General features: G+C 34.8%; 1 protein-coding gene and 1 long non-coding RNA gene across 9 annotated transcripts in view; both read right to left on the bottom strand.

Annotated features, from left to right (window-relative positions):
- LOC107622687 overlaps positions 1-7,630 on the bottom strand; it is a 14,631-nt gene extending 7,001 nt beyond the window's left edge. For 3 of the 8 annotated variants that reach the window (XM_021114082.1, XM_021114084.1, XM_021114083.1), the window contains exons 1-9: positions 7,344-7,422; positions 4,868-5,711; positions 4,708-4,782; positions 4,548-4,610; positions 4,235-4,408; positions 2,741-3,295; positions 1,837-2,595; positions 753-1,034; positions 475-630 (exon numbers count right to left, since the gene is read on the bottom strand). In XM_021114082.1, coding sequence (XP_020969741.1) covers positions 475-630; positions 753-1,034; positions 1,837-2,595; positions 2,741-3,295; positions 4,235-4,408; positions 4,548-4,610; positions 4,708-4,782; positions 4,868-5,587 — 2,784 coding nt within the window. In that variant the 5' untranslated portion in view covers positions 5,588-5,711; positions 7,344-7,422. Of the gene's footprint in view, positions 1-474; positions 631-752; positions 1,035-1,836; positions 2,596-2,740; positions 3,296-4,234; positions 4,409-4,547; positions 4,611-4,707; positions 4,783-4,867; positions 5,753-6,043; positions 6,114-7,343; positions 7,438-7,588 lie in introns of those variants that run through there. The other 5 variants (XM_021114079.1, XM_021114078.1, XM_021114080.1 and 2 more) reach the window with 5 other exon arrangements.
- LOC110267580 lies at positions 19,796-20,712 on the bottom strand. Its single transcript, XR_002355349.1, has 2 exons — positions 20,525-20,712; positions 19,796-19,883 (listed from the first exon to the last, which is right to left on the bottom strand). It is a non-coding gene; the product is annotated as an uncharacterized LOC110267580 (long non-coding RNA).

A 21,215-nucleotide genomic window follows, 5' to 3' on the forward strand; every position in this document is an offset into this window, starting at 1 on the left:
TACACTCTTATAATTGAATGCATATAACTTAGCCCCAAATCCTAACTCATGGATTGAGGGTTTTCCCAAGCTTATAAACTATTTACACAAACAAAAATATTAAAATCTATCAAATGCATTTCCACCAAGTCACTGACAGTTCTCAGTATCATATATGAACCTTATCTTTCTAAAATTCTATAAAATATCACATTCAACAGCAAATTGGACCATGCTGCTTTTTACAGTAACTTTTTTCTTATGTTCTTCTTTCCTTCTTTGTATTTATGAGGATAACTTTTTTTCCTCTCAATCTGCACTCTATCTTTTTCATCTCAAAGGGATCCTAGAGCAATGAAATTCCTCATCATAATTGACCAAGTAGTTTTCTTGTCCATTATGCAGTCATGATGATGAACACTTAACAATTTACCTAAGCAATCTCTAGAAGAGATAAATAACAAAAGCAATGTCTAGAGCTTGCAACATACTGACCTGCTCCAAGGTAAGATTCAGATCCTTTGCAATCTTCTCACAGTCCCTATAAGATATTCTTTCACCGAGATCATCCTTTGCCACATGCTTTAAAAGTGCATCACGTTGTTCAGCTGTCATAAGACGAGTTGATGCCCATGAACGGAATCGAAAAACCTAATATTGTAAACCAGAAAAAAAAAAAGTTTTAGAGTTTAAACTGAAATTGTAACAAAAAAATCGAAAGCCATCAAAGTAGAGAAGCCTTGAAATCACCCACTGAGACACTTGCAGATTACCTCGTGAACAACACATCCAGGAAATGCATATGTCGCAGCTTTTGGATCAGCAGCAGCATAGCAATACTCCAACGTTTGCCAATATTCATCAACTGCATCTCTATTAGACAAGACAAAATCATGCCTGATTCTTGGTCGAAGATCATGGGACATAAAGTTTAGAGAAGTTGCGTCACTTGAAAGGGGTTCCTCAATGTACGGCTTAAGCTCCAACATGTGGGAAAAAGTATGTGCCATGTTCACTTCATCTCTAGATTGCATATCAGCTACGATCCGAATCAACTACATAAATATATCTTTGTCAAGAATAATTCACTTTCTACAAGGTAATGGTAAATGGTAATCTTATTTATATTGACCATCTAATATTGTGTTTGCTTAAAACTTCCCACCTTCTACTTCCGACTACTTTGCACCATTCGCTGCATTTTCCTTTCAAAAACTACCTTTTACAATGGATAAAACAAAAGTGCACTTATCCCAAATACAACATATCCGTAAGTAACAACTAAGATCAACAAAATTAGTTAATAACTTTAGTTCTCCTGCAGACAAGATGTATTCAGAGAAAAGACGCACAGAATCCTTACCTAGGACTAAATAACTCCATATAAGAACAACTTAAATACATAAAAGTTTTAGGAAGCCATGAGCAGGAACTAGGAATAAGTTTCAGAATTTTTTTTAAAAAAGAAATGTACAAGTTTTTTTTTTTCCCAGATAAATTGGATTATGATAAAATTAAAACAACTCAGCATTAAGTGATGGCCATTCTTTTCCTGTTTCCTTGAGTACCCCATTATCATTTTGCTGAAACAACACAGCATATCAAGCAGAAAAGACATTAATCACATTCACTTTTACTGTGGCCAAGTAATTTTTACTCTGATCATATCAATTTTCAACCATGTTTTTACAATTCCTCCACCACTGTTTCCAGTCTTCTCAGCTCACAAAGGCAATTTAAATTTTAAAGTACCAACTAGGGGAATTTATTCTAAAGGGGGCAAGGAGATAAAATACAGATAAAAAATAATATAGAAATCATAAAAAGGATGATACTACACCGAAGTGAAAAATGTACCTTTAAACGCCTTAAAATGTCAATAACTTTCGACAACCTTCCAGTTGCATTAGTGTCCATTAAACAATTGTAGTCCCTGGTAGAAATATCAGATAGGCGTATACCCATCTTGCACTTTTCAATCATTTCTTCAAACTTTTGAGTGGAGCCAACAACTTGTAAGAATAGTTCAACTGGAATTGCTTTGATAACAGTTTCCAAAGAAAATAATTTGCTACTACTATGAGGATTATTATTCAGTTCGTAAATACATTTTTCATTTGATAAAGGATCATCATGGCTTGCTGACCCATGCAAATAATCCCAAAGAAAAGTATGGAGAAGTTTTGCACGAATCATTTTTGCCAACACAAATCCATTAGCACGCATAACATCTGCTTTGCTGGCCCCTGAATCTGGAGCTACATGGATTTTAGTTTTCTGAATATCCTCCATTACGGGTATCGATTCATCATCTTTTTTATGAGACATACTTTTGCTGCGAAGTTCCATATCAAATGATCTCACTCTATCTTGAATTGCATCAAATAGTTCAGGCGTTAGATTTATGGATGGATGCACAACTACAATACAATCTTTAGTCTTGGAATATTCAGTAACTACAGGGGAATGTACTGTTATGCATTTGCATAGCCCATGCTCCTGAAGCTTATTCAATATTCGATCTATAGTTTTGCGGTCCACCTGAGACTTATACTTATATTTCTCTAAGCTAGTAAGCCACCTACTCATCTCAGATCTCAAAATGAACCTTTCATTCTGCAAAAAAGAAATGAAGAACATTACTTTTAGAAACTGATAATTTTTTTGGATAAAAAACTGAGAATATAAATTTTAGGCAATAAACTTTTGTTCTAGACCATTTTTATGAGCATTAGGATTAGGAAGGCAGAAAATGACATACCTTGAGTCTTTCTAGTATCCTATTTGCCCTTCGATTGCTGTCCACAGTGAAAGAGTAACTTGTATATCTTTTATTTAATCCATTTTTTGAAACACTATATTGCATAGCTGATGATGCAACATCTGCATCCGTTGATAAACTAACCAAATCGCGCTTGGTATTGGAAACAGTGCCCAGGGGGTCAAGGGCTACCTCTTGCAAGTTTGTTGGTATTCCTTCAGACTCAACATTTCTTGGAGATTCACAAGATACTCCAGCACCTTGTTCAATATCTTTGAATTCGGCAGGGTCAGGTAGTCTACCATGAGAAGTTGAAGTGTCAAATTCAGATGCTGATTTAGAAGAACTGTTGGGTACGTGATCAAAAATTTTATTTTCTTCAAGTTTGTGAAAAAGCCCAGCTTCTGGTTCACAATTGAAATTTTTAGATGTCCAAACACGAATTGTCTTGGATTTTGAGTCTTGCACTTGCTGCACTTTCATTCCAAATCTATGACAAAATTGTATTAGCCGAATGTGGTTCTTTTTTAGATCAATCCCAAGCCTCTCACATACCTGTAGAAGAGAAACATGAAATTTCCAATTAAGATATGAAATCATTTGGTTGCCGCTATTAAAAAAAGTGCTTTGGATTTCGAGGTAACTTATCAAGGTGGAAACAGGTCAAAGGTTGCATTCAAAATAAGAGTAATTTAAAGAAAGATTTACACAAAAATACCCTCATGGAATGAAGAGATCAAAACCTTCTTTAGGGCTAGAGACAAACATACAGCATCAATGAGTAGTCTTAGATATAATGGTGGGTAACAAGGACTAAACATTATACCACACAGGCATAAGATTTTACACCAATACAATGTCAAGAATCAATTCTGCCAAACACTTGAGCTCTCCACTGAAAGCCAGTGAGTTGCTCGACATAAATACCATCCAAATAATTTTCTATGATTCAGATTTTATGTAGATTACTCCTGGTGCTTTTAACTTAAGAACTCAAGAAATTCTATGCCCTATCCATGCTTCAATTTGAATGAGAGAGAGAGAGAGAGAGAGAGAGAGAGAGAGAGAGAGAGAGAGAAATTCTATGCCCTATCCATGCTTCAATTTGAATGGGTAGCGAGAGAGAGATATGACTTAGAAATGCCCAATGAACAATTACAAAGCTTATATACAATAGCAGGGATGACTTCTAGAGGAAGCTACTCTAAAGATGGTATAATGAATTTCGGTGTTAAGTAATTACAGCTGGATACACCGGGCAGTCCTACCCGGCAGAGTTAGTTACTGTTGTGATAACCCTCTTAGTCTGCCTAGGCTTTCATAGCTTACTCTATTAAGATAACTTAATCCTATGGTATATATTTATCCTAACAGGTCTTACATAGCATAATAAACAGGGCCTGCTATCCTAAAGGCCTGAAAATAATTTTTTACTAACATTCGCAGCTTTCCACATGTCTCAGAAAAAGGAAAATATAAGAATTAAATATGCACCTCCTTGAAAGTAATGCCACTTGATCCTGCAGCATCAATCATATCGAATATTTGATGCTCAATAGGTAGCTCCACAAACTGATCAATGACGCATACTTTCCCAAAGTTTGAGTTTTTATCTTCATTTGCAGATCCAGTAGTTACTGGTTCAACAAGCCGTAGACAAGACTCAACCTGCAAACAAGTAAAATTATTGTTGTATTATCACAAAAACCATGAAAATAAGATCCCTATTAAAATCATATTTTACCAAATGAAATTAGAAGCTAAGAATCAAAGAAAAGTCATTATATACTAGTATAAGCTAACTAACCTTGCCATTCACCTTAGCATCAAACAGTTCCGCAACATTATCTGCTTTCAACCGGCGACAAAGCTGCTCACACAGAATAATAAGAGAAATAAGGCAATCAAGAACCACATAACAGAAAAGTTAATCATAACTTTAGGAAGTTTAATGTTAGAGAATATACTGTTCTCCAAATCCTTTGTTTAGGACGTGATCCAAAATACCCAAGTTCCTTCTTAATCTCAGATGCAAGAAGAACCTTCAAGATAACCAACAAAACAATATTAGCACAAAAAAGTTTATCTGACCAATAAAAAATAATGAGTACTAAACAAAATAAGAACCTTGCCATTAGCTTTTGCAAGTTTGTCACAAATAGCTTTCATTTGAGGTGCATAATCTTTAAGAAGAACATCTGTTTGAAGTGAATTTCCCTCTGCATCCTCGTCATCATCCTCAGGGTTGTTTGATTTGGTTATTTGTAGTTCAAACCTCTGATTTGATTCAAGTTTCTTAGCATAGCGACGCAAGTACACTAAATGGGTAGATACACATGGATAATTCTTGGAATCCCCATGAGTGGAGATTTGCTTCTTCTTTTCGATAGCAGGGTGCTTGACAACTAAGCCTTGGCACTCGAGACTTCTCAGCACATAATGAAAGTTATTCCCATCAATGTTCAATTGTTTAGCAAGGTTGCTTTGAGTAATGCCATTGGCCTTGACACTAGCCAGAAGGTGGAGGACACGCATTTGAGCTTGTTGGAGAGATGGGGAATCATAGAGTCCCATGAAGTTGTCAACAAGGCTCTTTTGAGCAATGATCTTCAAATTGAGCTCGTTGGCATCTTCAAGCTCCGAGGAAGTGGGTTGGGGCTCAAACCGCAGAGTAGGGATGTTGAGGAGGTTGGTCCATATGTCCCTTTTGATGGCAGGAGAGAGTTGGATGCCGGAGGACAAGAGGAAAGGCGAGCCTTCAAGCTTGTCCCACAGTGCAGCAAGAGTGATTCCATCTTCAAGGTGGCCACATATCTCTTCCACTGCTGCATTGATAACCAAGTCCATTCTCTCCTTAAACCTCAGTGCCTATTTTCCCTGAGATTAATACCCTTTTCGTAATCAATCGATGTATCATGTACTCTCTAGGAGTATAACTCGGGTTCTCCCCTGTTGTAGTATGTCACTACCACTACACCAACACTTGTTATTTCAATGACTAGTTTGATTGAACTACCATCATCATTGCAATTTGGATAATGTCACAAAAATAAAAATGCATAAGATTATAACTAAAAAAGAAGCATTTGTTCAAAAAGAAAAACACTTGAATTTCAACAAATTTAAAGCACGGAATTAGCAAGGTCATTGATGCAAGCAAGAAATATTGTGTTCTACTGAGAAGAGAGGGCGTGAAGCAACGACATGCGAGGTGGTTGAGGGAAAAATCAGGAATAAAAAGAAATTAAGAACAGAGAAACAATTGTAACAGAAATCAGAAACAAGTGGAGAACAAAAACTCACGATAAGGAAGAAAAAATTGTGTAGATGGCGGGGCAGCAAGGAGTGGCTGCACAAGACGGAGCAGCTGCACGAGACGGATTTACTTTACAATACTTAATGATAATTTTTTATTTTCAGTTATATAAAAAAATTAAGTGGTAAAACATTTAAAATAAGAGTAATACTGCAAATAATTTTTTAAAAAAATTTAGTAGAACAATTTGGTCTCTAAAATAGAATCATCAACTCTTTGTTTCTTTTGGCAAATTAGTCTATTGTGAAACTTTAATAAAATTTTGAGGTATTGTTCAGAAAAATAAACTTTGCCAATTAGACTCATTTGTGTCTTTTGTATTACGGGCTGACCTATTACCAAAGCCAGATTTTCTTAAAAAGTTAAGGTCTCCTTATTATGCACAAATTATTTTTATAATGGGCAATGGTGTTTGTAATGCATGTTCTTAAAAAGTTTTTACTGCTATTTTGTCAGTCACAATAACTATTCCTAGTATTATTAGAGACACTTATTTCTATATTAAAAACCCCAACTCCTCTCGATTCTCTACCTTCTGATTATCTGAAGAGTTATATTATTCTTTGGTCTATTATTGCATTACAATATTCAAACTTTTCCATATTTTGGTGGAACATCAACAAATTTGATCCACTATCATCTATATATAAGATATTATTTTAAGTTGTATGATTGCTTCATTTCGTAATACATCTCTATTACAAGCAACAATAATGATATCTAATTAAAGCCAATGTATTTAGATTTAGAGTAAAAGGAGAAATTCCGGTTAAGGTAAACGACTGAGCACAATTTAACTTATGATGATTTATCTTAAAAACTTATCTTTTGACAGAAAAACATATATAAATGATATGGGAAAGTTTTGTGATTTAAAATAAATTGGAAGTGGAAACTTTAATCATCTTATTCAAAGAGCACAAAGAGTATGCAGCATTAAACAGCACACACTCAAACTTATCAGATTACAGGGGTCTAGATTTCCCTCCAAACAAAATCACTAGAATCTTCTCTCATTTTCTATTTTTTCGCCTAGAGATTTACAGAAAGATTACAGAACAAGCCCATAGCAATTTTCAACGAAGATTTTGAAGATAAGGACTTGTTAAGATTCTTAAGACGTGTTAAATCAGCTCAAATCCCTTCCTACTCTAGCAGTAATCTACTAATTCAATATACAAACAACAAACACAATCTATTTACACAGCAAAGGGAAAAGCTGTGATCCTATCAAATTAATTCATGCAATTTAATTAAGTCCTAACCAATAGTGAGGAAGAAACTTACAGCAGGATCCGTTGAAATGAAGAGTTCAACACTGAGAGATTTTAAAATCTGTAGTTCTGTACCTTTTCATCTTTCCTGAAACTGGGTTATGCAATGGTTCAAAATCAGAGCACATCCAAAACACAAAGGTTTCGGTTTGAAGAAAACAGAAGAAAACTCGGAAGTTGTTTGACAGAACACAACAGAACAAAATAGAAGAAAGTCAGATGCGACGGCAGAAAAAAACTCAGGAGAAAACTCAGAACTCTATTTCGGAAGGAGATTTAATCAGTCTCGTTGATGCTCTCATACATATTAAAAAATTAAAAAAATTTTATTGATAAAAATTTTTTTTATCAATTTAATGGCTTTCAAACAAACATTAAGGGTTTGTTTGAATGAGCTTTTAAGAAAAGATCTTTTTTTTAAGTTATCTTTTGGACTTGTTTGGGTGAGCTTCTAAGAAAAAATCTTTTTTCGAGTTATCTTTTTTTAAAAGATCTTATAGAGAAGTACAAGTAATTTTATGTTTGGATATCTCATGTAAAAAGGTCTTTTTATCAATCAATTATGTTTGGGTATAACAATATAAAAGTATTTTTTGTTTATTTATTACATAAAAAACATCTTTTTTTTAAGGAAAAAAGATCTTTTAAAAAAAATGTAAATTACAGCTTCTCAAAAAAGATCTTTTTTTATTTTACTAGTGCTTTTACTTTTACTACTAGAAATTTGCCAAACACGTTAAAAAATGAAAAAAAAATCTTTTTTCATTGAAAAAAGATCTTTTTTTTAACAAAATAATGGCGTCCAAACATGCACTTTATCAAGAGATGTAAGAGTAATTTTATATTTGGATAACTCATGTAAAAAAAATTTTTTTTGTTTATTTATTATGTGAAAAATATTTTTTTTAAAGAAAAAAAATCTTTTAAAAAAAGATGTAAATTGTAGCTTTTCAAAAAAAATGTTTTTTTTCTAATGCTTTTACTTTTATTATTAGAAATTTACTAATCACACTGAAAAATAAAAAAGATCTATTTTTATTAAAACAAGATATTTTTTATCAATTTAATAACACTTAAATAAGCACTAAAAATCGATTTTTTTAATTTAGCTTTAATTAACCAATTTTAAATAACGTGAATATAATTTTTAAATTTATTTTATTAAATTGGTTAACTATTTTTTGCTTTTTTTTTTTTTTCAGAGGTGGCGAGGCGCTACGATCTCTAAAATAAAATACATATATATATAATAATAGAAAGAATATAATATACGAAGAGCCTTGAAGAGTGGGTAAAAACAAAATTGAAAAAATTAAAACCACAACTCTCAGAAACAACGTAACTTGTGTACAAAGAAAGATAGAGTTCATAAACATAAATATATAGAAAGTAAGAATAGAGGGTCAAGAGTATAAAATAACAAGCTCCTAACTCAGCCTGCGAAGTTAAGACTGGCCGAAAAATATTTACATACATATATACTTAACCCCAAAACCCGAAATACATATATATAATAAATCCTAATTCTCCATAAACCTCTAAGAGGTGCAAAATAAAATAAGTTGTTAGGAGAGTTCTATACATATGATCATATATAAACTATACATCAAAATAAAGCCCCAAAATCCACTTCGCTGCAGAATTCCAGACGCCTAACGAGGTGCCTCTCGACCTGCATTTAAAAAATACAAATATCGTATGGGATGAGAACCAAGGGTTCCAGCATGGTAAAGGTGCCACGTACATAAGATATAAGGTCCTGGGAATACCAGAGGCAATCCTAGAACGCCGACACTCAGATTATAAAACTTAAGAATTAAAACAGAAACCATAAATAAGGGTAGTTTTCTAAGGATTTCTAAACTTAACTAATTCCTTAAATCTAACTAAAACTTAACTAGAACCCTAAATCTCTCTGGTTTTCCTCCGTTCCTCCATCTCTGGTGAAAATACAAAGACAAACAAATAGACAATGGCAAACACAGATAGAATACAGGTAGTACAGATAGCAAATATAACAAATAGCATATTATAATCACTTAGGCAATCTCAATTATTGCACAAGCAAGCAATTCAAACAATATGCATAAGATGCATGCATGTCTTATGGCTGAAGAGTCTCATCTATCAGTTATAAAGCCAAACCTGACATGTCTGGTAGCTAACCCTAGACAGAACACCAAACACGGAGCAAGTGGGATAATGCCTCAACCCTTGCATCTTACCCGCGTACCCGGAGCAGGGGACAACTTCACCCTGCCTCTTACCCAGGTGGTGTTACAGTTCTCAACCCGGAGCAATCGGCGACAGAATTCCACCCTTCCATCTTACCCGGAGCTTCGAACTCTTAAACGGAGCAAGTGGATAACACCACTGCATCTTACCCGGCAATCTCGCCTCTTACTCGGAGTAAGTGGATAACACCACTGCGTCTTACCCGGAGGCATATCTCAATCACTTTCAAGTTCATTTTCATTATTATTCCAATTCATTCATAATCATTAATTCATTAATTCATTTTCCATATATTTTCAACATCTCTACACTTCTTTAACGTATACCCGGAGCGAATGGTCATTTCCAACGCCTCTTACCCGAGCACCTCTATCTCATTTAATTCATTCAAATTCAATCTCCATCATATTAGTTCAGTTAACACTCCTCAAGCTCAAAATCATCACTTCACAATCATAATTCATTACCCCAAAACTTGCTTCACTCCCAAGTTACTATCCTTTCCTAATTTCTTCTCAACCTGAAGTATCCAACTAAGGTTTAGGAGTTAAAAGAGTAAAAATAGAGGTTTAGAAGTTTGAAATTAGGTTTTAAACACATAAAATTAAGTTTGCTGAAAACAGGGATCACGCATATGCGTGGGAGTACATTACTGAGACGTCATGCATATGCGTGGGTCACGCGTACGCGTGGGCATACATTTTTCCATGCTCGCGTACTCAAGCTCCTTGCTCGCGTACGCAAGCTATGCAGAACAACAAAAATGCTGAATGCCGCAGAATTTTCAATTTTGCACTCCGAGCTTCCGACGCGCATAACTTTTTTGTTTTAAAACATTTTTCATCTGTTCTTTGAATGGTATAAACTTCACCAACCCAATTTTCATATGAAATAAGTTTGAAACAATTGGAGGTCCGAAAGTCAAGTTATGGCTCGTCGAAGTTCGGCCAAAAATTAGTTTTTCACAAAAATCCTCAACCTCTATTTTCAATAAAAATCAAACTCAAACCTCAATATCCTACACATATAATCAGCACTACAACACACCATCAACACAATACCACCCCCTTTCATCAACCACCATACTTCACTTTCACAAAACTACCATATATAAACTTCACAATTATACCAACAACCTACAATAAACAATCATATATACATACTCATTATTACCAACTTATCAATCATCACCAAACCATTATTTATCATTCTATTTCCATCATAATCAATAAACACCAACAAATGCTCAACCCACATTATAAATATCATCAAAGGTACTAAACAATTAATATACTCATACATTCATTTCTATCCTAAGGTCATCTAACCTAAGTTTTCACAAGACATTATATATTAAATACGAGAAACCAAAACCATACCTTGGCCGATTTCCTCGTATAACCCGAAACACCACCAAAAGGCACCAAACACAGCCCCAAGGATCCAAGATCTCCAAAGCAATGACACCCAATCTCCACCAAGTCTCCGATGTTTATAACCAAGCTCCAATTTACATATATGCACACCTAATTCACAGTTATCACATATACACATACAAAATTCAATACCCACAGACTTAACCAATGAATTTACTAGACGTTGAGGATTCTTACCGCTTCTATGGACCGAACGAACCGAGCCCAACAATTCTTGCAAGCTAGATCGAACCTAAAGTACCAAAGCCAACAAAATCTCAACATATATACTCACCAAATTTCAAAAATCAAGCGGGTAGAGTAACTGGAGTGAGAATGAGGCTTACCTATGAAATTGTTCTGATAGATTCATAGAGCTCGACGCGGTGGTCGCGTGGTCGCAAACGGTGCAGTGATCGGAGCTCGGAGCGGAAAGTTATGGTGGTTTGATTATGGTGTTAGGTTTTAAACTCTTCTCCCCTTTCCAAAATGTTTCCTAGCGTACATGAGGATTGAAGGGAAGAGAATGAGCTTCAGCTCATTTTATTTAATGAGTTGGTTGGGCTCACAGGTCCGGTTTGGGTCCGATTCGGCCCGTTTAGCCCAATCTTAAGCCAAATTCTTTAAGATTAGTGTCAAAATTCTTATTTTAATTTGTTCTATATTATTAAACTATAAAATTCACATTTCTAATTTCTTTTATTAATATTTAATCTACTAATTTTACGGGGTTTACAAAGGAAAGGTGGGAAAGAGAAGAGGAAGGGTATCTGTCGCTGCTGCTCTTCGCCGCCGCCGTCACTGCTCTTCGTCGTTCAGTCCTCGCCGCTAAATCTCGCCACTCTTCTTCCTCGCAAGCGTCGCATCGTCTGCCCAATCCCTCAACAAGCGTCGCATCGTCGCACTCTCGCCCTCCTTGCTGCTGCCACCGCAACGACGGCGTCCTCTGCATCTGTTACTTCCACAGCGTCGCATCGTTGCACTCTCCTCCCTCTTTGTTCTTCTACTTCTATTACTTCTATATCTGATTCTTCTTCTGTTTCTAATTCTGTATTTGATTCTTTATTTTTTTAGTTTTGATACCTCTGTTACTTTTGTTTCTACTTCTATTTTTATTTTCAATTTTGTTTCAATTTTTGTTTCCAATTTTGCTTAAGCTTCTACTTCATTATTGTTGCTGAAGAAGAAAAAAGAGATGGCTTCATTATTTTTTCTTTTGATTCATTGTTCTTGTGCTTCTGATTCGGATTCAGATTTAGATTCATTATTTTTGTGCTTCATTGTTTTTTCTTTTGATTCATTGTTGCTGATTTTATTATTGTTGTTGCTGGTGATTTTACTGTTGTTGTTGCTGTTGATGGAGAAGAACGAAAAAGAAGAATAAAAATTGGGTATTTTGGTGAGGAAAGAGAAGGATATTTTGGTTCGAAGGACGGTTTTAAGAATAAGTTAAACCTTAGAAACGATTTTATAAGCAAAAAAAGGTTGGAGACAAAAAAAAATTTTCAGCTCCTACCTTAAGTATCAAAATCGTACTTATTTACAAAATACAAATCGGAAGCTCCGATTTATAGAGTGATAAATTCAAATTCAGATGGAGACAAATTGGAGCCTCAGATTTGAGTTGTGCCTTAATTTATATTTATTAAATGTTGAAAAATTGGTAGGTCAGTTTTGAGGTTAAAAAAATTGAAAAGTCCAATTCGATGAGTTAGTTTTGTGAATAAGAAAAAAAATTTAATTTCAAAAATNCCGTTTTAGCTAGTTGTTTCATACTTTTGCTGATATAAACCAGTGAAAAGAGAGTAGCATTATTTTAAAAAAAATAGAAAATAGAGTTATAGACTTATGGTAAAATTGTACTATTATGGTCAAATTTTGTTATAAACATTTAAAAAAGTAAGATTTATTTGTGAAAATCTTTATCATCTTATTGTTCCTTTTACGTTATCATTTGATGAATGAAAAAGTGTTATTTGTGAAATGATAGATCCTCATATATCAAAGAGGATATCAAATATTTTGTATCGACATCTTGTATCAGTGTTTGATGGATTCGTTCATTTTCAGACCAAGTATGTCACCGACAATACGAGCAAGCAAAAGATTTTTCAATCTATTATGAAACTTGATCACAAGTGTTGTTTATTGAGCTATACATTGAGTTTGAACAATCTGAAGCTGATTGAGATATAGAATGAAGAGATTACAACAGTGATAACGAGGATGAGTTCGAAAGCAACTATGAAGTTGTTGAATCAATAGAAAATGATGATGAAGCTAATTACACCATGGAGGCAGATGTTTCGAAAGTGGCAAATGCACTAGCAAACTATCGTCCGTTCGAAAAGCTATCTTTCATGCGTGCATTGCATTCTAATGCTATGTATGCATCAAAATTTTTTGAATACATAAATGCAAGTATATAATTTAAAAAAAAATAAAAGATTTATAACATAGAAATAATTAAATTTGGCGTAAAATAAGATGACTATATTTTAAGTTATGGAATTAGTGAGGACCTATTAATTTTTTAGATATCTAGTACAAAATAGTATCATTTTGCATATTTTAAAAATTTGGTGTTGTTATAGCAGAACCTTCTATTGTGGCAGACGATAAATTTGTTGTGAGAATGAAATTTAGTTCTCGAAAAACTGTGATTGCCGTAGTCAAATATTATGCTATTCGCAGAGATGTAAACTATAGGATATATGAGTCGGAACCACAGATATTTTATGCCAAGTATACACAGTGTGGCACGTGTTGTGATTGGCTGATTATGGTTAACATGATACATAAGAAGTATTGTTGGGAGATAAAAAGATATAATGGTGGTCACACTTACACTAAAGCCACTATTTTTCAAGATCATTCCAAGCTAGATTTCATCACAATTACAGAAGTAATTAAGCCATTAGTAAAGGTTGATCCATCCATAAAGGTGAAATCTGTCATTGCTGAAATTCAGTCGAAATTTAATTACACCATAAGTTATCGCAAAGCATGGTTGGCAAAGTAAAAGTCGGTAGAAAAAATATTCAGATGTTAAAAAGCAGCCATCAGCAGCCGTCCACTTTAAAACCATGTCTGCATATCAGGGGAATGACTTAGTTCCAGATATTTACATCGAGTCTTTTAAAGTTATTATCCTTGCATTAGAGCATTCAGGCACTATAAGCTAACAGTACAGGTAGACGGGACTTACTTTTATGGAAAATATAAAGGTTGTCTATTGATTGTAGTTTCACATGAGTCAGGATGGAAACAACAACATCGTGCCGATTGCATTTGCTATTGTCGAGGGAGAGACTTTCAATGTCTGGTATTTTTTTTTAGTAACTTGCAACAACATATGGTGACACGGGATGGTGTGGGTCTTATATCTGATCAACATGATTCTATTACTTTAGTCATCGCTTGGAGTAACGGAGCTTGGTCGCCTCCAAGAGCTTTCTACATGTTTTGCATCAAGCATATAGAGTCCAACTTCTTGAGAAAATTTAAGACACCATATCTACAAAAGTTTATCGTCAACATAGGTAATTAAATATATTTAACATACTAATGTCAATATAGTTGTTTGTTATTGTAATGGTTATATCCTGCTTTTTTTCCAAGAGTATTCTAAGACTATGCGTGAAGACCAACTGCGTTACGAGTGTTTATGTGAGCGAGGTGAGGCGTATACAAGGTGGCTGGATAACATTCCACGTGAACAATATGCTTTGACATTCGATAGTGGATATCATTGGGGTCATATGACCACGAATTTAGTTGAGTGTATCAATTCGATTTTAAAGGAACACATAATTTCCTAGTAACTACACTTGTAAAAGCAATATTTTACAGGCTTAATGAGTTGTTCACCAGAAAAATGACTAAAACCGAGGCTTTAATTAATGCTGGCCATGTGTTCTCTGAGCTTGTGACCTTGAAGTTGCATGCAAATCAGCTGGCAGCGGAAAATATTCAAGTTAACTGTTTCGACAGACAGAATGAAGTCTTTGAAGTGCGTGATATGCCTAGTGATTTGGAGTTTGTGGTTGATCTACATTAGCGTTATTGTGATTGTGATGAATTCCAAATAGATCAAATGCCATGTCGCCATGTCTTTGCTTATTGTGCAAATCAGCGGCTGGATTGGCACGTGTACATTTAGGATGTCTACAGGATAGATCATATCCGAAGGGTTTATAGAGCTAGATTTAGGCCACTCAAAAATCCTACTACATGGCTTGCATACCCCGGACCTCAGCTCGTAATGAATCCTTTCCTCAAGCAAGTTACTAAGGGTTGGCCGAAAATAACCCACTTCTTGAATGAGATGGACACGCAAATGATACATGGTCCAAGGCGCAGTAGGTAGTGTAGGGCCGAGAGCCATAGCCGTAGTAGATTCCATCAACGTGGTGGCACCAGCACAGGAGGTGCTGCTCAAAATACCTGATAGTAATCCAATTATGTGTTATTTCCATAGTAGTTGGTCCAGAGACCTCTCTTGATAGGGGATATCTTGTACAAAACCAAATTGTCTCTTGCACCTGTCAGTTGCATGCCATTCAAGGGTCTCGAATGCTATCAACGGTGCCATTGCACTCCAAACCTGTGAATGATGAAAGATATCTTGGGGGGATGGCGTCTGGCTCAATTCAATCAACACCATAAGCTTCCCAAACAAACTGGAGGAAAACAAATAATGGAAGATTATTCACTAGAAACTGGAACCAAAGATGCATGTATATCGAGATCATAATATATTATTTAATGAAATCATACCTGGCCTTCCCGAACTTCATCTAACAATCCCTTAAATTGAAAACAGTATGATATCTATATGACCCATTAGCCCACTCTGAGTTACACCATCTGGCATCATTTTCTTTCATTAGTAAACTATATCAGAAGAGACATTCACATACAAAGTAAAACAAAATGTCCAAGTTATTAACAATTATTATTACTTGTTAGCAAGTGGAAAATAGCATTAGACACTAGAAATCGGGGCAAGAAATGGCATATGAATCCAAGCCCAGATATCTAATAATGTCAACAGACCATCACACTCTTAACAGTCAAAGCTCGATATGCTGCACAATGCTCTATACAAATGTGCTAGGGATGCCGATCCCCAGCTGATTTTGTAAATCCGAGAGAAGTTGCGAAGAAGTGGCATAAATTTTCAGTGAACCACTAACTCAGACTTATCAACAAACAAGATTGACCCAAACAACAACAATATATGACACTTCACGTACTTCTCCATAGAAAATCTATTATTCAGATGTAATCTGTCTTTCACATTTTTAATCCAGTTCATCTTGATGTAACTTCCTCTACAATCATCGGCTCTAAGAGCAACCCCAAATTAGTGTAAGTATTCGGCTTCCATGGCCTCGTGACTAGTCATAGTTGTTCCTGTCACCGGAAGACCATCTATCCCAATACTTAGGATAAGAGACATATCTTTTAATGTAACAGCGGATTCACCAGTTGGAAGATGAAAAGTATCAGTATCAGGGTGCCATCTCTCTACTAAACCTGTCACTAAAGCCGAATGTTCTTGGATCACTCCAACTTGAGATACGTGATAAAACCCAATGACATGCAAAAGAGGATCGACAATCAAGTTGTATGCATTTGGTGGATTCATGTGATACACTTCAAAGTTCGTGAATCCTATAAAACATAGACAACTAATATTTCAAATTGTCTCAGTTAATTATTAATCAGTTATAAATTAAAATATTCATAATCAACATTAAATTAGCATGAATATTAACCCAACAAAATCTTGTTATCAACAAAAATCAAACCAAATTATAAATATCTTATTTCTAAAAACTAGCTTCTGTACTAAATTAATTAGTATAATTACAAAAGTTTTACTCAAAATTAATTTTAACTAAATTAATATCCTAAATAATCTTACTATAAACAAAATTCAGCCAAATTATATATATTTTACTTCTAAAAACACATAGTAAAAAATGTAACTATGTAATTAATAAATAGGTTTATCCTACATGTATACATACATAAAAGTAAAATACACATTTATATTTTAACATAGAACCTAAATATTAATTATTTCCACAAGCTTAGTTATTAACATTAAAATAATGGCCAGCTATATGGTACAGATTTATGCATATAGATGCAAAGAGGTGTTGATAAATGGCAAGGATGCTCCTTGTAGGTAACAGGCTTGGCAGAGCTCTGTAACCTTGTCTGCCTTGGTAGTTGAAGGGGGAGCCAGCTAAAGGAATAAGGAGCCGATGTTAGAGATCCCCAACTGGATTTAGGGAGTGGGTTGGGCCATTGTTTTAGTTTTTTATTTTTGGCCATGAGTGGCCTACAAACACAATGACATGAAAAGAAGGTAGCCTGAGAGAACTGGACCAGTCACAACAAGCAGCAACACGGATGGGAGCGGGGTAGAACAGCAACCTATGGTGAATTTGGAAGTTGGAATTGATACCATGGTTGAAGCAGGAGTAGTGGGTGAGTGAAAGCTTTGGATGGATGACAGTCGAAGGAGATCGGTGGCCAATCCAGGGAATCATTAATCGACAGGCGGACTACTTCATCGTCGCGCGGGAGGATCTTCCTATGGAGGTGTCGCCAGTGGAGAGAACTGTTCGAGCCAGCTCAACGCCATCAAGGCCTAACTCCAGACCCGAAGATCAATCGGAGGAAGGACACATTATCTTGCACAGGTGAATATAAAAATCGTAACACGTACCAATTGCAGAAAATAAGAACCGATTATAGTGAGTAAACTCTATCGTAGAGTCGCATAAAATGATTAAGTAGATGTGATAATAATCTTGAAATAACGTTTGTTATTAACGATTGTTATTATTTTCTAAATTTATTGTAGTGCCATTACATCTTATTTCCACCACGAATCTCTTTTCGACCAAAAAAGATTATCAAATGCGAGTGATCAACTAAGTTTACTCATAAATTTCAGGACTAAGTGCCGAGCTGTATGGACTATGTGAAAATACATAACGTCTTGTTTATTCACATTAAACACAAAGGATAAAAATACATAATGTGTTCCTTGTTCATTGATTTAAACCTAGGTCCGGTTTGTTGCGAATAAAAGGTTCGACGAGAAATATTTTTATTCACTCAAATGTGATTGTTGTTAACTATTTTTTTATGGTTCACTAATGGTACAAAATGTGTTTGTTATACCTTTAACATTTGTGGGCTACTTAGGATAACCGACTAAGTCAACTGATAATCATCCTCATCATTTAATAAATTATTTTCGGGAAAGTGATTTAAGTTGCCAACCAAGTTTATGTTATCCTATACACCGCAATTAATACCATGATCCTCACACTTCTGGGAACACAAAAGGAGAAAGAAAAGGATAACACAACCTAAAAACAACATATACATAATCCTGGTAATTGGACTTCACTGCCCGATCGTCCAGGAGATAGTAGTTCAAGGTGCTTTCCAGAAATCTCCAGTAAGAGGCGTATCATTTCCTACGCATTATCGGGAAGATGGGGATCCGTGGAGAATCTGCCAAATGCAGAGAGAGCACCCGTACGCATTACTGGATGGATCAGAACGAAGAACCTGTGAATAATTCACACAACGGTGAAGTCTCGTGTTTGGAGTTTGTTTATAAGCTGATGAACTGGCCAAATTGGTTGAACCATTTGATTTTATTATTATACAGAGCCATTTCTTTGCACCACACTTTTTATTATATTTGATACTTCATATATTTTGTGAGTCATGAGTCTGAGGAATACATAATGCAAAATTGGTCTTTTTTTTACAATTGGAAGTTAAATCTTATTTTCTATTGGATAAAAATTCACTGATTGAACATCTTCCATGAGAATTGAAAATCTTAATATCTTCTAACAAAAAACTATCTTAATTAATTTTGGATTCTTTTCATTTTGAAAGTGATATTCAGTTAGAACAATAATAAAAGAGTTTTCAAAATGAGTCTTGGTTATTCTTGAAGAAATTGAAGTAAAAAATTAAGGCTATTTGAGGTGAATATGTTAAAATGTAGCTATGTTACTATCAAATTATAATGGAATGCTTAAATTACGAGAAAAATGTCAAAATGTAGCTATGTTACTACCACAAGAAAAAAGCAATAGTTTTAAAATATTTTATACAGCCTCTAAAATGATGCCTAATAATAGTAGAAGAGAACATACTTGTAAAGTGATAGGTTGAATTTCTTCATGATATCTGAACTTAATGTTGGGTAGTTAAGGTATCCAATTTAGTCATTTTAAAAACCATGTCGCAGCATGTATTACAGAAAGAGAGAAGGGTTGCAAAACAAATTTGAGGTGAATATGGATACCACTTTGAATACATGATCCTCCTAATTCTGGAAATACAAAAAAGAAGACATATATAAGCATCACACTATGTGTTAAGAAGACTCCTGGACCAAAACCAAAACAGTTATCATCTGAGAAGGTTCGGCTACTGTTCATGAACTTGTCGCCAAAGTCTCACGAAGAGTCAGAGTCGGAATCCACCAACTTCATTTTGAAAAGTATTGAAGCATAACAAAACCACAGGCAAAGTGCTCTCGATGGATGAGGAAAAAAATGATACCAATTGTTCAAAAACTGCATGATATAGTTTCCGAACATTTAAAACTACAACTAATGTAATTAATTTAACCAAACAAAAAATTAAAAAATCTTAATTACACCATTTAAATTCTCTTATATTTCCCTTGTATTTAAAATATAAAAATCCCACCCAAAAACACTAATATAAAAGTAACTACAACTAATGTGAGAAAGGGTTCCTGGTACATGAGAATCATTCATAAATAATTCAGAACTCTACAAAGGTAACCAAATATTCACTCCAAAGCTGATATTAACTTACTTTTCCTACAATTCATAAGCAGGTTTAGCATCAGATTATTTTTGATAGGTATGTAAGTAAATTCACAGCAAACAAGAACGGGCTTAGCTTACCTGTGACATATTGTGTATTTGAAACTCAGACTTGATTGTAATTGGAGTTAGGCTTTACAACTTTTGAACAAAGACAAATATTATGAAAGAAAAGTGTCATCATCACATATTTTTTCCTATAAATAACAAAACATGCAGCAAGAATTCATAAAGCCTGAGACTTAAATATAGAAATCTAGAGTTACATAAGGCAGAGAAAAAAAAATTTTCCTTGAACAAATCTTGACTTGCATCACAAACTTAATATTTAAAACAAAATAGAGCCATTACATGACATTAGACTGTCGACAAAGCAATAGGTCAACCCTTGTGGCACAATCTTATATCAAAATTAAGCACTCTGAAATTAATAGCTTCAAGCCCAAAGGGATTTAAAATGATGGAATATTATAACAAACCAAATCAAGTTCACCCCTACTACTATATACAAATCTAGAAAACTAAGATCCATCAATAACATTTTAACCATTGAATTATACGAGATGTAAGTAGCACAAGTACCAGGGTAATGACAGAATTAGAGACTAGGGAAAGGGTAAGACTGACAGACTCACTAGATTTATATTACAATCCTCAGAGTTTAATTTGTGGAAGAAACTAAATATGGAAGGAAGAGTTGAACATTAGACACTTGTTAATCACATCAACATGACATTTTGATTACTATAAAATCGAACAGAGCAAAAACAATGAAATTCATACCTGCAGGAAAGTGTTCGAAGGTAATTGAAAACAAATCAAAACAATGAATAGGAGGGCTTTAGGTCTCGAGCGAAGCGATTTTCTGATCCCCTCCCCTTCGCCACAGGTAGCCTACTCGAGAGGTAGATAGGGCTCCGATCGGCCGGGGGGGTGGAATCTTTGGCTCTATCGAACATACAAGTGGTCGTTTGTTTTTGTGGTGATGATAGTCAAAATTTGGTATTTTTTCAATTACGGACTAAATCAGAACAGCCGCAATTACTGATCGCGCTGGAAGCAGAAGTGTGAACGGCCATACGCAGGCAATGCAACACCCACCAGGCTATGACATGAATCCGCGTCTTTGATCAGCATCGGTTTCCAGGCGTGATCCTCCGCGATGGCACCACCACGGCGACTGTATCCCTCTCCCTGCAACCTAGGGTTTCATTTTTGGGGAGAAGATCTTCGTTTTTACTTCACTCTCCATGGATACTGTTGAACCTGGTTACTCTTTTTTTTTCTCCCATTCACAAAAAAAAAAAATATGCAGGTTTTGTTTTT

Source organism: Arachis ipaensis, chromosome B10 (assembly GCF_000816755.2).
Source record: "Arachis ipaensis cultivar K30076 chromosome B10, Araip1.1, whole genome shotgun sequence".
NCBI classification, from domain to species: domain Eukaryota; kingdom Viridiplantae; phylum Streptophyta; class Magnoliopsida; order Fabales; family Fabaceae; genus Arachis; species Arachis ipaensis.